General features: G+C 50.1%; 1 protein-coding gene across 1 annotated transcript; it reads left to right on the top strand.

The window, feature by feature from the left end:
- The first annotated feature begins 48 nt into the window (after positions 1-48).
- On the top strand, positions 49-10,301 carry DCTN5 (dynactin subunit 5). The gene is made up of 6 exons (XM_083474038.1): positions 49-206; positions 1,369-1,437; positions 2,060-2,178; positions 3,234-3,345; positions 8,402-8,504; positions 8,642-10,301. Exons 1-6 carry the CDS (start codon positions 159-161, stop codon positions 8,737-8,739), a joined length of 549 nt encoding a protein of 182 aa, XP_083330164.1. The 5' UTR covers positions 49-158; the 3' UTR covers positions 8,740-10,301.
- The last annotated feature ends 3,041 nt before the right edge of the window (positions 10,302-13,342 follow it).

The following is a 13,342-nucleotide window of genomic DNA, read 5'->3' on the forward strand; positions in this document are numbered from 1 at the left end:
CATTGGCTGGCAGTGTTTGGAGGCCTCCGGGAAGGTCTGTGCTGATAGGCTGCAAAGTCTACGGCTCGCTGGAGGGCGGAAGTGGGACGTTTGTACGGTAGCCCCGCGGGGACAATAGAGCCGGGGAGCCGCTCTGGGTGTGACGCGGGGGCTTCGCGATGGAGCTGAGCGAAATGCTCTACAACAAGTCCGAGTACATCGAGACGGTGCGTGTCGAGTCAAGGCGCTAGTCCTCTTTACCCGGGAACCAGGCCCGTGGGAGTGGGAGAAGCACAGCCATGCCAGGGCGCTCACCTCAGAATAATGCATGAAACGTATGGAGGCAGAGCGGAGGCCACAATTCGTTCGTTTCCTCCTCCCTCCCCGCCTTTTCTCCTCGCGTGCCTTGTCTTTTTTTTATTTTAAGGCTGCGGGCGGGGCCGCCTTTTTTAAAGTGATATATAAGCCGATCTGGAAGGCTGCCTCCATTTTTTTGCCTGAAAAGCAGCATGGAAAGTGTCTAAATAATATAATAGCAGCAGAATGCGTGTTGTGATGGTGAGGTCTGGAAGGGCCTTTGGCTAGTGCCTGAACCCCCAATCCCACTTAGCTTCAGAGGGTGGGGGCATGCGGCGAAGAGTCCTATGCCATAATCACTGTACATGGACTAAGGTGGCCCTCTAGGTACCTGGCTCCTAAGCTGGCAAAGGCTTTGAAGCAGACTTCCCTGGCCTGGTGCCCTCTGGGTGTTTTGTACTCCAAAGCATCAGGAGGGCACCTGATTGCTGAAAAGGTAATAGAAATGGCTATTTGGAAACTAACCAACACCTAGTGAAGCAGTTTCAGTACCGGCAACGTGTGTTTCCATTGGCTCTTCCCAGTTAATAACCAGTTACCATGAACAGGAGGAGGGCTGTTATAATTCATTGGTCAGTCCCTGCCTTACATGCAAAAACCCCAGGTTCAATTCTCAGCTTCCTTGGGGTGGCTAAATAGAGAGCTGTTGCCAGTCAGTGCTGAGGGAGGTGGGACAATTAATCTGACTGGGTATAAGGCAGCTTCCTATGAACTTATATGCTATTGATGTGTTCATGCAAAGCTGCTAAGAATTTTTTTGAATGCACAGTGAAATAATAAAATAATAGCACAACAGCACTTAATTATATCAAAAGAAACGCACCCATTCACCCTTGAAGTTTGAGAAATACTTAGAGGCATGCACCCCACATGTAACATTATGGTAGTTAATCTGGAGGCCATTGGGTTACAGATAACTATGGCTGTTTGGTGCTCCCACCCATATTGCAAAGACCGCAGGGCTTTCCCCCAAGTACCTTCTCTAAGAGCTTTGTTTTTGCTAATCATTTCTGCCTTTCTCTATCTCTTTAGGCATCTGGGAACAAAGTGAGCAGGCAATCTGTGCTGTGTGGAAGCCAGAACATCGTGCTTAATGGCAAGGTGAGAGGCCCTTGAACTCCAGAGGCTGCCTATGGGACAGGGTAGGAAGGGATTGTAAGTGCAGTGAACAGTTCATGGCCTACTGATAGATTCAAAGGGTGGAAAATAAGACCTCTTGTTCAGGTAGGCCAGTGATTCCCAAAGTGAGTGGTACTGCTCCCTGAGGGGGGGCAGTGGGATAACCTGGAGAGTACTAAGAGGCAAGGGGGCTCTTGAGGTGGGCCCCTTCAAGTGTGTTGATTGCTTATTTACATCGACCAGGCTACAGCAAACTGCAAAATACCTTTCTTCCTTCTACTTCCTTCCTTTTACTGCTCTCATCATTTTCAAAGCCATTTCCTAAATTTATGTTTTAAATTGTTTCTGTGTTTTTTTAATTGTGAACCATCTAGGGAGACTCTTTAATGCAGTATAAAAATACTAAAATAAATAAAAGATAATCTTGGCACTGGCTGCATCTGGGAGTGGTTCTTACAGCAACCAAGGAAGACGAACCATTTAGTGTGTTGTTCACATTTACATGAATCCCATCTTATTTGCATGTTTCTCAGGGTCCCATCAGAATGCCGTCCTGCTTTGAGAAACCTCCAAAACTGCAGTAATTCTCTTCTTTCCCATTCAGACAATTGTCATGAACGACTGCATCATCCGAGGGGACTTGGCCAATGTGAGAGTTGGGCGCCACTGCGTGGTCAAAAGCCGAAGTGTCATCCGTCCACCTTTCAAGAAATTCAGCAAGGGGTAGGAGTTGCTTGGGACAAGGTGGGAGGGCTTCCTTGAAACAGGGTAGTGCTGAGTTTTGAGTTCAAGGAGCTGGGTTCCTTAATAAACATACAATCATCTAGACTGATAATCCCACTGCTCAATTCCTTTTGATATCTCCCCCCAACCCCACTTGGAATAGCCTTTGGCAGAAGTGACAACTATCCATAGGAGATGATTGAGAAATCATCACGTACACATCCCAATTTCAAAAGTGTGGGGGTTAGTGAAGGTGACCCATGCTGCCTGGCTCCATTGTTTTGTTCCATTTTTAGATACATGAATTTGAGAAGAGAAGAGTGTATACCATTTTTTAGCCTACATATCTATAGTTGGATAGCTCCAGCAAAGCCCCAGCAACCAGCTGCTCATCAGGGCTTGCATAGTGCTGTGTTTGCTCACCCACATGGTTTGATTTCAGTCATGATGCCATGGCATTGACAGACGAGCGGCCCCTCCCAGCTGTCAAACTTGACCCATGGTTGGTGGGGGAGATTACCAGTCCCACCAGCTGAATCTACTTCCTCACTCAATATAATTGTTCAAAGAGTGCATGGGACCTTTTCTGGTGATGATGAGCCTGGGGGGATTAAGGATCCCACATACTTGGAAGTGGAGACTTGGCTGAGAGGGTGACTGCTGTCTCAGTGGAACTGGAAGGAGACCTCTAGCCAAAAGACAGCATCCCTAGACATTGTGGAGGCTGGTGTACTGCCTTACATCTGCTTCTTGACATGGCTGCAGCCAAAACCTAAGGACGGGCAGAGCGGAAGAGCTTTGCTTGGAGGTTGCCAACTGTGAGGAATTCAGAGGGGGGATCCAGGAAATCTTTGTGTTCTTCCTTGCCAATCCCACTTGGGCGTTGGTAGCTCCTGGGCATGCTGCATGTTGTTTGATCAAGCTTTGCAAGTCATCCTCACCAAATTTGTTATTGTTCTGGGGCTTCAGTGATTAGATTTTATTTTATTTTTGGTGGGGTAGGTGTTGCTGGCTATAAATATGCCCCCCAACACACATGTATATTTCTTCTTCAGGGTTGCATTTTTCCCTCTGCACATCGGTGACCACGTTTTCATTGAGGAGGACTGCGTCGTCAATGCGGCTCAGATCGGCTCCTATGTCCACATAGGCAAGAACTGCGTCATTGTAAGTGTGGCTCCCCTTGGGCATCCTGCAAAGTCTATGTAGCATAACAGTCCCACTTAATTTCAGGCAGTTGCACGGGGGTCAAAAGGACCTAAGAAGAGCCTGCTGGACCAGGTCAAAGGGGGCTCATCTAGTCAAGCATCGTGTTCTCATAGTGGCCAACCAGGTGCCTGTGGGCAACCAGCCAGGGTATTTATTTGGCTCAGAATCAAGTTTTCTTTATTTACTGCATTTATATGCCGCCTTTCCTCCAAGGAGCTCAAGGTGGACTACATCATTCTCCTCTACCTTGTTTTATCCTCACAACAACACCGCGGAGGTAGGTTAGGCAGTCACCGGTCCAAGGACCCCCAGTGAATTTAGCTGAGTGGGGATTTGAACCCTTCCAGGTCCTAGGTCCTAGTCTGACAGCAACCTCTACACCACACGGGCTCTCTAGTTCACCCTGAGGCTCTTGTAAGCCTGGATGCCTAAGCAGATTACACCACAGTTCAAGATCCACGCATGCACCCATTCAAATGGCCATGTCCGTGTTTGGCTGGGGAGGCAGGCGGAAGCTGAGACCCATTCATATGCCAGAGATTTCAACTTGTGGAGTGGGGCCTTCTGCTCCTGGTCAGCTGCTTGCTGTGGCTGCCAGACTCCAGTCCCAGCTGCTGTGTTCCCCTCTTGTCTGCAACAGCTAATGGCAGGAGGGTGGGGTCATGGCAATGGGAAGGGCTGTGGCTTGGCAGGCCTGTCAAGAGATTTCTGCTGCTCACCTAGCAGAGCTCCACCTGGGACAGCAGCAGGAGTTTGGTCTGTGCAGTTCTTTTTGTGTTGTGGGGTGTGGACGCAACTTCATGACGGAACTGAGAAGCAGGCCCCAACTTCTGTATGCAATGCAGATGTTCTGCCACTGAGCGTTGGGAAAGGGCCATAGCTCGTTGGTAAAGCATCTGCATTGCATGCAGAAGGTCCCAGGTTCAATCCTCAGTAGCATCTCCAAGTAGGGCTGAGAGAGATCTCTGCCTGAAACCATAGAGAACCATTACTTCCCGTCAGTGTTGACAATACTGAGCTAGATGGACCAAGGGCCTGATTCAGTATAGGGCAGCATCCTATGTTCTTATGAAAAAGTTATTGAGTGAATATGTGTGCATAGTTTCTGCACTGCACAGGATGAGCAGCATGCCAGTGACAGGGCTGATGGCCAAATCCAGTCACCCCCTGTCTTCATGCCTGGGCAACCCCAGGATATGGGTAAAAAACCCCAGCAGAGTCCACTCCTTGTAGAGATCAGAGAAAAGCACACACACAGGAAGCAGGATTCTTCAGTATGAGTTTTACTGAGGCTTAAATTCATACAGGAACTTACTAGATTCCCAGTAAGGCAAAATCTTTGCTCCAAAACGCATCCAGTTACAAAAGCAAAATCACACAATATATATGGAAACAAAAGTAAAGAGCAGGATGAAGGACAAAAGATAAAATGCCCAGCAGGCTGGGGTATGTATCTCCCACTGAGGCAACGACCTTGACTAGATAAATGCAGCTGCAAGCTTGTTCTGTTGTGAAAGTTCAGGAAGATTCTAGTAGATTCTACATCCATAAAACTTCCATCCCTGACAGTTAGAACCTCTCTATGCACCTAACCCTTTCTGAACAGACTTAATGAAGCCATTCCCAATTAACAGCCATGGGGCTGTATCTAACTAACTCCTGTTCAGGGTAGACCCACTGAAATCAATGAACCTAAGTTAGTACTGTAATGTCCATGACTGGTAATGGGTCTGCTCTGAATAAGGCTAACATGGGGTACAATCCAATGATTCATCAGTGTGTGAGAGAAACACAATTTGTCTGAGAGAAAAAGGCATCATATCTGTGTAATGTGGTTAGCGATAAAAGATACACCCATACGCTTATAACACACAATTTCCATGGCTGAGTGTAAGAACATAAGAGTCTGCTGCTGGATCAGTCCAGTGGCCCATCTAATCCAGCATCCTGTTCTCACAGAGGCTGAGCAATTGCCTATGGTAAACCAGCACGCAGAATGCAAGAGCAGCTCTCCCCTCCTGTTGTTTCCACCAGCTGGTATTCAGAAACATTGCTGCTTCCAGGTGTGGCCGGACAGCATAGCCCTCATGGCTGGTAGTCACTGAGAACCCTCTCCTCCATGATATTGTCTAGCCCTCTTTTAAAGGGCCTTCTCGGCAGTGGCACCCTCCCTATGGAAAGCCCTCTCATCAGATGTCAAGGAGATAAAGAATTGCACAACTTTTAGAAAACATCTGAAGGCAGCCCTGTTCAGGGAAGTTTTTAATGTCTGACATTTTATTATTACAGTGGTACCTCGGGTTACATACGCTTCAGGTTACATACGCTTCAGGTTACACACTCCGCTAACCCAGAAATAGTATCTCGGGTTAAGAACTTTGCTTCAGGATGAGAACAGAAATTTTGCTCTGGCAGCGCGGCAGCAGCGGGAGGCCCATTAACTAAAGTGATGCTTCAGGTTAAGAACAGTTTCAGGTTAAGAATGGACCTCCGGAACAAATTAAGTACTTAACCCGAGGTACCACTGTATTTATATTTTTCTGGAAACCACCCAGAGTAACTGAGGAAGCCCAGCCAGATGGGGGGTGTATAAATAATAATAATAATAATAATAATAATAATAATAATAATAATAATAATAATAATAAATATTTATATCCCGCCCTCCCCAGCCGAAGCCGGGCTCAGAGCGGCTAACAACAGTAAAATGATACAACATTCTAAAATCAGTTCATTATAAAATCAGTTCATATCAGATTAATGGCAACCATTGGGCTAGAGTTCTATGAGGATTACCGAAGGAGGGGGTCAGGCTGTGCCTTGGCCAAAGGCCTGGTGGAACAGCTTTGTCTTTCAGGCCCTGTGGAAAGATGTCAATTCCCGCAGGGCCCTAGTCTCTTGTGACAGAGCATTCCACCAGATCGGGGCCAGAGCCGAAAAAGCCCTGGCTCTGGTCGAGGTCAGCCTAACCTCTCTGTGGCCTGGGACCTCCGAGATGTTTTTGTTTGAAGACTGTAAGGTCCTCCATGGGACATACCAGGAGAGGCGGTCCCGTAGGTACGAGGGTCCTAGGCCGTATAGGGCTTTAAAGGTTAAAACCAGCACCTTAAACCTGATCCTGTACTCCACCGTATAATAATAATAATAATAATAATAATCCAAGTTGGTGGCCATCCTGCAGCGATATAGCTGTGAAGCTGTACCCATGGGACCTGTTGACAACTTGCCCGAGTGCCTGTCGAGAGATCCCAGGAGAGTGTATCAATCTAAGCCCCAATTGTAGCAACCTTCTCCTTTGTCTTTCACCATCCAGCCCTAGTATTAAAAAAAGTCCTGCGTGACTCAGTGTTTGCACTTTAAATGCCACTTGGCTCCCCTGCTCTTTTGCCAACGGGCATTGCATCGGATCTCTCCTGCCTGCGCCCTCTTTGTCAAAGTGGCCTGAGCTCAAGCGCCAGCTGCTCGTGGGGGCTGCCCTGAATAAGCGCTTTGTTCCCAGAGTTGGCACCAGTTCAGAGCCCCTGGTTTGTCAGCCTTGCTGTTGCTGGGAAATGTGAAGAGGACAGCCAGGATAGCTTACCTGAACAAGATACCACTGTGGTTTGGCATGTGTGGAGATACCTGAGGAGGGAGCATGTTTCCTGGACACAAGAAGAGCCTGCTGGATCAGGCCAAAGGAAGCCCATCTAGTCCAGCATCCTGTTATCACAGTGGCCAGCCAGATGCCTGTTATGGGAAACACTTAAGTAGGACCTGAGCACAAGAGCCCTCTCCTCTCTTGTGTCTCCCAACTGTGGAGGCAGAGCATAGTCATCCTGGCTAGTAGCCATTGATAGGCCGCCCCTCCATGAATTTGTACAGTCCTCTTTGGAAGACATCCAAGTTGGTGGCCATCACTGCCTCCTGTGCGAGTGAGTTCCACAGTTTAACTATGCACTGTTTTGAGGAAGTTTAACCATGGGCCATTTGGAGAACGACTTAGTTTTATCCGTCATGAATCTTCCAATCTCCCTGAAAAGTGGGGCGGACTCTCTGTGTCTCTTTAAAGAGAGGGCACGTCCTGATCTCCCAACGGAGTCTTCCTGGTGGGAATGATTCCCCTCTCTGGCAGCCAAACCAAACAACAAACTTCAGAACGAGGTAACCCGAGAGCTCTCTGAATCTCTCCCACGTCCCCACCTGAGCAAACATTGTTAGGTTTTTATTTGCTGAGAGAACAGAGCTTCTGGCTGTCCGGGGACTGCAGTGTGTGGGACGTGACTCCCGCTTAACTGTCCCAGAACCTGCCTTTGGCACCTGACCTGAGCAACTCGGCTCCTCTCATGCCCAGGAACTGCAGCCCAGAGGCGTCTGAAGCGAAAACACACATTTGCCAGAACAGTAAAAGATCCGGTGTTAATCACTACGTTTTGCTCACCTGCTCAAGCAGGTTCTATGGGAACTTCAGCTGGAGTGGGGGAGCTGTGTCCCTGCAGATGGAGTTGGACTATACTGTAGTTCCCATTAGCCTTGACCATCTGCTGCATTGGCTGGAACTGATGGATTTGGAGGCATGGTTTCCCCACCCTTGAACTAGAGTGTGGTACAGAAAAACATAAGACTGGCCTGCTGAATCAGGCCAAAGGGGGCCCATCTTTTCACAGAGGCTGATTCCCTACCCAAGATTAGTGCTGCAAACCACACACAGAATTGTAGAGTTGCAAGGGAGTCTTGTGGGCCACCTAGTCCAACCCCCTTCAACACAGGAATCACAGCTAAAGAATCCTTGATAGCCATCCAAACTCTGTTTAAAAACCTCCAATGAAGGAGCGTCTGCAGTACTCAGAAGTAAAGTCCTGTAGTGCTGCAGTTAGATTGCCAGTTAAGAACAAAACCACCCACTTGGATGCAGTTGAGCATTGGGCTGCCTGCTGGCCCTTTAAGCCTGGAAGTCCAGGGCATGAGTGGCAGGTGGAAGGGTGGGAACCTGGGGCCTGTTCCAATTCCAAACTGACTTGTGGCACATCCTTTTTAGGGTCGCCGGTGTGTCCTCAAAGACTGCTGCAAGATCCTTGACAACACAGTCTTGCCTCCAGAAACAGTGGTCCCACCTTTTACCGTCTTTGCAGGCTGCCCAGGTAAATGGGGGAAAAGGGGTGGGGGGAGGCCTGCCCTATAAAGCTGTGTGTGCCTTACTCAAAGTGGGACAGTGACTGCACAGCAAAGGATGTTCCTTATTGCCAGGCTGGCTGCTCACACTCCACTTCACCCCCAGGGCTCTTCTCTGGAGAACTTCCCGAGTGCACACAGGAGCTGATGATTGACGTCACCAAGAGCTACTACCAGAAGTTCCTGCCCCTCACCCAGGTCTAGCCGTCTCCACCTGGCCCTCCCGTGGCCCTCTGCAGGAGGAAGAGTGGGAAGGAGCCTTGGCGTGACTGGCGTGGCTTGTGAGAGTCCTGCAAGCAGCTGGCTCCAAGCCTGACTGGCAAACTCTGCCAGAAGCTGCCTTGTGTAACACCATCTTCCCTTCTTGGGCATCCCCTTCATTCCTCCGCCTCACACCCTTGCCCACGATCTGGACTGTTCTGTCCCATATGGGAGGCCTTTTCCCGCTGACCACCCTAGCCCTGCCACTGACCAGCCTGGACTAACCCCACTGTCTACTCCTTCGCTTGTGAGAGACTCACATGTTATTTATTTATCCCTAGATCCAGGGTGCATTGGAACGTGAAATGGGCAGAGACAAACCTCCTGAGCGGGAGGACGGATGGCCAGCCTACAAGCGGGGGGGGGGGGGTCTGTGTGCTTCTGCTGTCATCTCCCCCCACCCAGCACATTCCTTATTAGAGGCCAACGTGACCAGAGGCCCCTCAGCACCCTCTCCTCCAGGCAGGTGTGTATGTAGCCTCCCTCCCTGCCTGCCACCCTCCAGTGGGGAAGGCTCTGCTCCCTGCCTGGACAAGATGAGAAAGTGCTCATCTATTTGGCCCTTGAAGGCTTCCCAGCAAGCCTCCATCTCCACTTCATACGACCGTTGTGAAGGCCATCGTAGATGTGGGACATGCACTGTGACCCAGATCAGACTGTCCAGACTGTCCCTTTATCAGCTGCATATTTTTCAGGCAGCAAGAGATATGTGACTCAGAGAAAAGGGTGGCGCTGAGGAGGTGACCTGGCACTTAACCATAGCAATCCACTCTTGAACACATGCCCTCGGCAAGCAGCTGCTTTGACTCGTTTCCCCCTGCAGGCGATGGCTTTGTAGAGGTTGTTTCAGAGCATAGGGCTTGAGTGCAGGCAGGAGGTGGGTGGCCTTGTGGATTTTGCACAGGGGTGGGGGTCCCTGCGCAGGGTTATGATTGGGGGTAGTATGTCTGGAAGGGCATAGGGCAGGGGCAGGGCTCCTGTGGTTCTTCGGAAGCTGCTAGACTCCCAACTCCCATCTTGCCTGACCAAGCTGCCTGATGGGAGTCCAGCATCAGCTGACAGGCCACAGCTTCCCCATGGCTGGGTCATCTGCAAGAGAAGGTTGTGTCCTTCCCTTTAAGGTAGACACTGCTGGAAAACATGAAGGAACCAGCTTCCATCTGGGGATGCAAATGACTCCCACCCCTGCCATATACGCTCTGCCGATCCTTTGCTTCTTTCCAGGTCAAACCCCCAGTCCATTGGTTTGGTGGCTGTGCGTATCCCTGGTTCCCACCCAGCTGCTTCCCGAATGTTGGATACAGGGCCAGCATACTGGCAGGCAGGCGGGTGGGTGTGCTTCTTCTTTTCATCTGTTCTACGGCACGTACAGCTTTGCCACCCATTAACTAGCCATGGCCTCTCCAAACACAGAAGCCTGGAGGAGCTGCTGTTAACCATTGCGCCACTGTCCGCCTTGTTTATACTTTGCTGTCCACTAATTAAAATCCTCTCAAGTAGGTCAAGTGCTTTGAAGTGGTAATTTTCCTCCAACAAATCTTCTGGAAACAGAGTGGGGTAGATGGGAGTGTCCCGCTGGCGTCACCACCCACTGCTTTGGTGGGGGGGGGGGTAGTGCTAGCTGCACCTCTCCTTGGTGAAATCTTGAACTGCTGAATAAATGGGCTGCTCAACTAGCCACCCAGACTAGCCCAGCCCAGCTGCCTGTAAGTGATTCCACACATAGAATTCTAGAATTTGGGAGGGACCTCAGAGGTCATCTAATCCAAATCCCTCTAGCGAAGGAGAGTCCACAAGGGGACTCTGTTTCCTCTTACTTTGTGTTTAAAATGGCCTTGCAAAGAGCTTTTGCAACAAGAGATGCCTGTGTCAGCCTGACCTCCAGAGCTGTTGCCATGGCACTGAAGGTCATGTGGAGGCAGCTTCCATCCTCCAGGGCTCTGCTTTTCAAAGGGTGGCCTTGGGATACAAATCTCAGCGTAGGCAGGAGGGCTTTTGCCTCCTTGATGCCTGCTGCTGCTCTCCTTGCTGCCAAGTAAGGAGGGAAAGGATGAGTGCCCCCCCCCCGGGTTCTTTGTGCCAGGTCCTCCCTCCCATGTCAAACAGCTGCACATGGCGGTGAACTGGTTTGAGCCTGTGCTTCCTGAAAAGAGCCCAGTTTGGACCCAGTGCCTGAAACAGTACAGAGCCAAGGCCCAGCAAACTTATCATGGGGCTCTACCAAATACCCTGCAATGCAGCAAACTCTTATGTTCCGCCTTATTTAATGGCCTCTGCTGTTGGGCCACTGCAAGGCCCGCCATTGGAAAAAGACCATCCTTAAGGTGGCCAGGATCAAAGCTGCTTGAGGCTTTAACCCCCCCCCCCAATCCAGCCGGGTCCCACAAAACCAGCTTTGCAAATGCAGGGCTGGAGGGGCTCTTAGCCAGCTGCTGGGTGGACTGACCAGCTGGGTAACCCAAACTCGGGCAATATCAAGGGCTTCTTTCCAGCTGCCCAGTTAACCAAGGAGCTCTCTTAAAAGCCTAAAGCTGCCAGCAGTGTGCCCGAAGGCTCTCTCAGTTGCTCAATGCAATCTTTCAACAGCTCACAAATCTCTCTGTGTGTCCCCCCCCCCTTAATCTCTCTGTGTTCTCAACTGAACATTTCCTGGACTGTGCAAGTGATAAACGGCCGGATTGGAGGGCTGGCCCTGGCGTGTCCCATCAGTAGGGCTGAGAGCACCTTTGTCTCCACCAGAAGCAGACCTCTTGCTGCATGCTTGCTATATCGGGGCCGATAAGGGCCGCTATCCTTGAAGGTGGCTATCAGGGTGAAGAAACCAGAATAAACAGTTGTGAAATGTGCAAACGCGACTTGTGCCAAGCTGGGCACACTCTTTGCAGAAAGACTGGACCAGGCTGGAACTGAACTGCCCAAGGGTGGCTGAAGGAACGTTGGAGAAGCTCAGCTCCCAATTAAAATGAAAAGTGTAAAACGTGAATCCTGATTTGCAGGCGGTTGGGCTAGATGACCCCTGGGGTCCCTTCCAGCTCTACAATTCTACGATCCAGCCTTTCACTGCAGCAGTGGAAGAGCCGATGCCCATCAGTGAGCAGTCACTAAGGATGGGTCCTGGAACAAGGCCCTCAGCTGTGCCCAGTTGTAGCCACCTGACTCGTTCCGCATGCTCTCTCCCCCTCTCCCTTACCTGTCCCCCATGCTGGTGTCCAAGGAAATTAGTTCCACAAGAGGCTGCAGTGGCAGGTGGAGCTTGCAGGCAGCAGTGGCAACCCAAAAATGGATGGCAGCCAAAAAATCATAGAATTGCAGAGTTGGGAGGCAGCCCCAGGGTCATCTAGTCCAATCCCCTACAATGCAGGAATCCAGCTAAGGAATCCCTGATAGACAGCTATCCAACCTCTGCTTAAAAACCTCCAATGACATGGGATGGGATGCTTCTGTGGTCTTAAGGCAGGTCCATGCTATATATTTAAAGCATATTCAGTGTAAAATCTTGGTACAGTGGTACCTCAGGTTAAGCACTTAATTCGTTCCAGAGGTCCGTACTTAACCTGAAACTGTTCTTAACCTGAAGCACCACTTTAGCTAATGGGGCCTCCTGCTGCTGCCGCACCAGCGGAGCACGATTTCTGTTCTCATCCTGAAGCAAAGTTCTTAACCTGAAGCACTATTTCTGAGTTAGCGGAGTCTGTAACCTGAAGCGTATGTAACCTGAGGTACCACTGTATCTGCAGTTTCTGCCTCACAGAGCTACCATTTACAGCACCCTTAGCAAACTGTATCTGCTAGATTCTTTGGGAGAAGTAATGTACTTTAAATGTGTGTTGAATTGTAGAGTTGCAAGGGACCCTCAGGGTCATCTAGTCCAACCCCCTGCAATGCAGGAATATGCTTTAAAGGTACCCTATATTGTTAGAAGGCTATATTCCCTTGAGGGTAAATCTGTTGTTCTCTCCCATGCCACCCACATGCAGTGGCGGGCAGAATCAGAGTCTGAAGGGAGTGGTGAACTCTTTCTCTTCCTCCCCAACCAGCAGGCTGCCAGGGGAGGGAGCACTGCTTGCCCATGCTGTGGGGTCTGAACTGATCGCTTGACAAGGGCTGCTGTCTTAGGGAGAAGTCAAGCTACCTTGCTGGAGATGGAGGCTTTAGATTCCCCCCTCGCACAGCCAGACTACAGTACACCCCCTCCCCCCCAAAAGTGAAGAAACCAGTCAAGACTGCAATCAAGGGCTGGCTATGGTGTGTCCTATCGGAAGTCCTGAGGTCACCTTTGCCGCCGTCAGAAGCAGAGGTCCTGCACGCTTCCCACATCAGGGCTGATAAGGGCCGCCATCCTAGAAAGTGGCTATCAGGGTGAAGAAACCAGAACAAACAGTTGTGGCAAAGGCAACTTCTGCTGAGCTGGGCACATTCCTTGCAGATAGACTGGGCAGGGCTGGAACTGAACCAGTCTCTGCCCAAGGGGGTGTGCAGGGATGCTGGCCACTCCTGGAGAATGTCAGCTCCACTTAAAATGGAATGTGTAAAACATTGTGATTTC

Source organism: Podarcis liolepis (genome assembly GCF_965112155.1).
Source record: "Podarcis liolepis genome assembly, chromosome: 14".
NCBI classification, from domain to species: domain Eukaryota; kingdom Metazoa; phylum Chordata; class Lepidosauria; order Squamata; family Lacertidae; genus Podarcis; species Podarcis liolepis.

Excerpts from the sequence above, each read along its gene's own strand:
- DCTN5 (XM_083474038.1), top strand. The coding sequence starts at position 159 with ATGGAGCTGAGCGAAATGCTCTACAACAAGTCCGAGTACATCGAGACG. Across the intron at positions 2,179-3,233 it reads TTCAAGAAATTCAGCAAGGG|GGTTGCATTTTTCCCTCTGC; the intron begins GTAGGAGTTGCT and ends TTTCTTCTTCAG. Across the intron at positions 3,346-8,401 it reads TAGGCAAGAACTGCGTCATT|GGTCGCCGGTGTGTCCTCAA; the intron begins GTAAGTGTGGCT and ends CATCCTTTTTAG.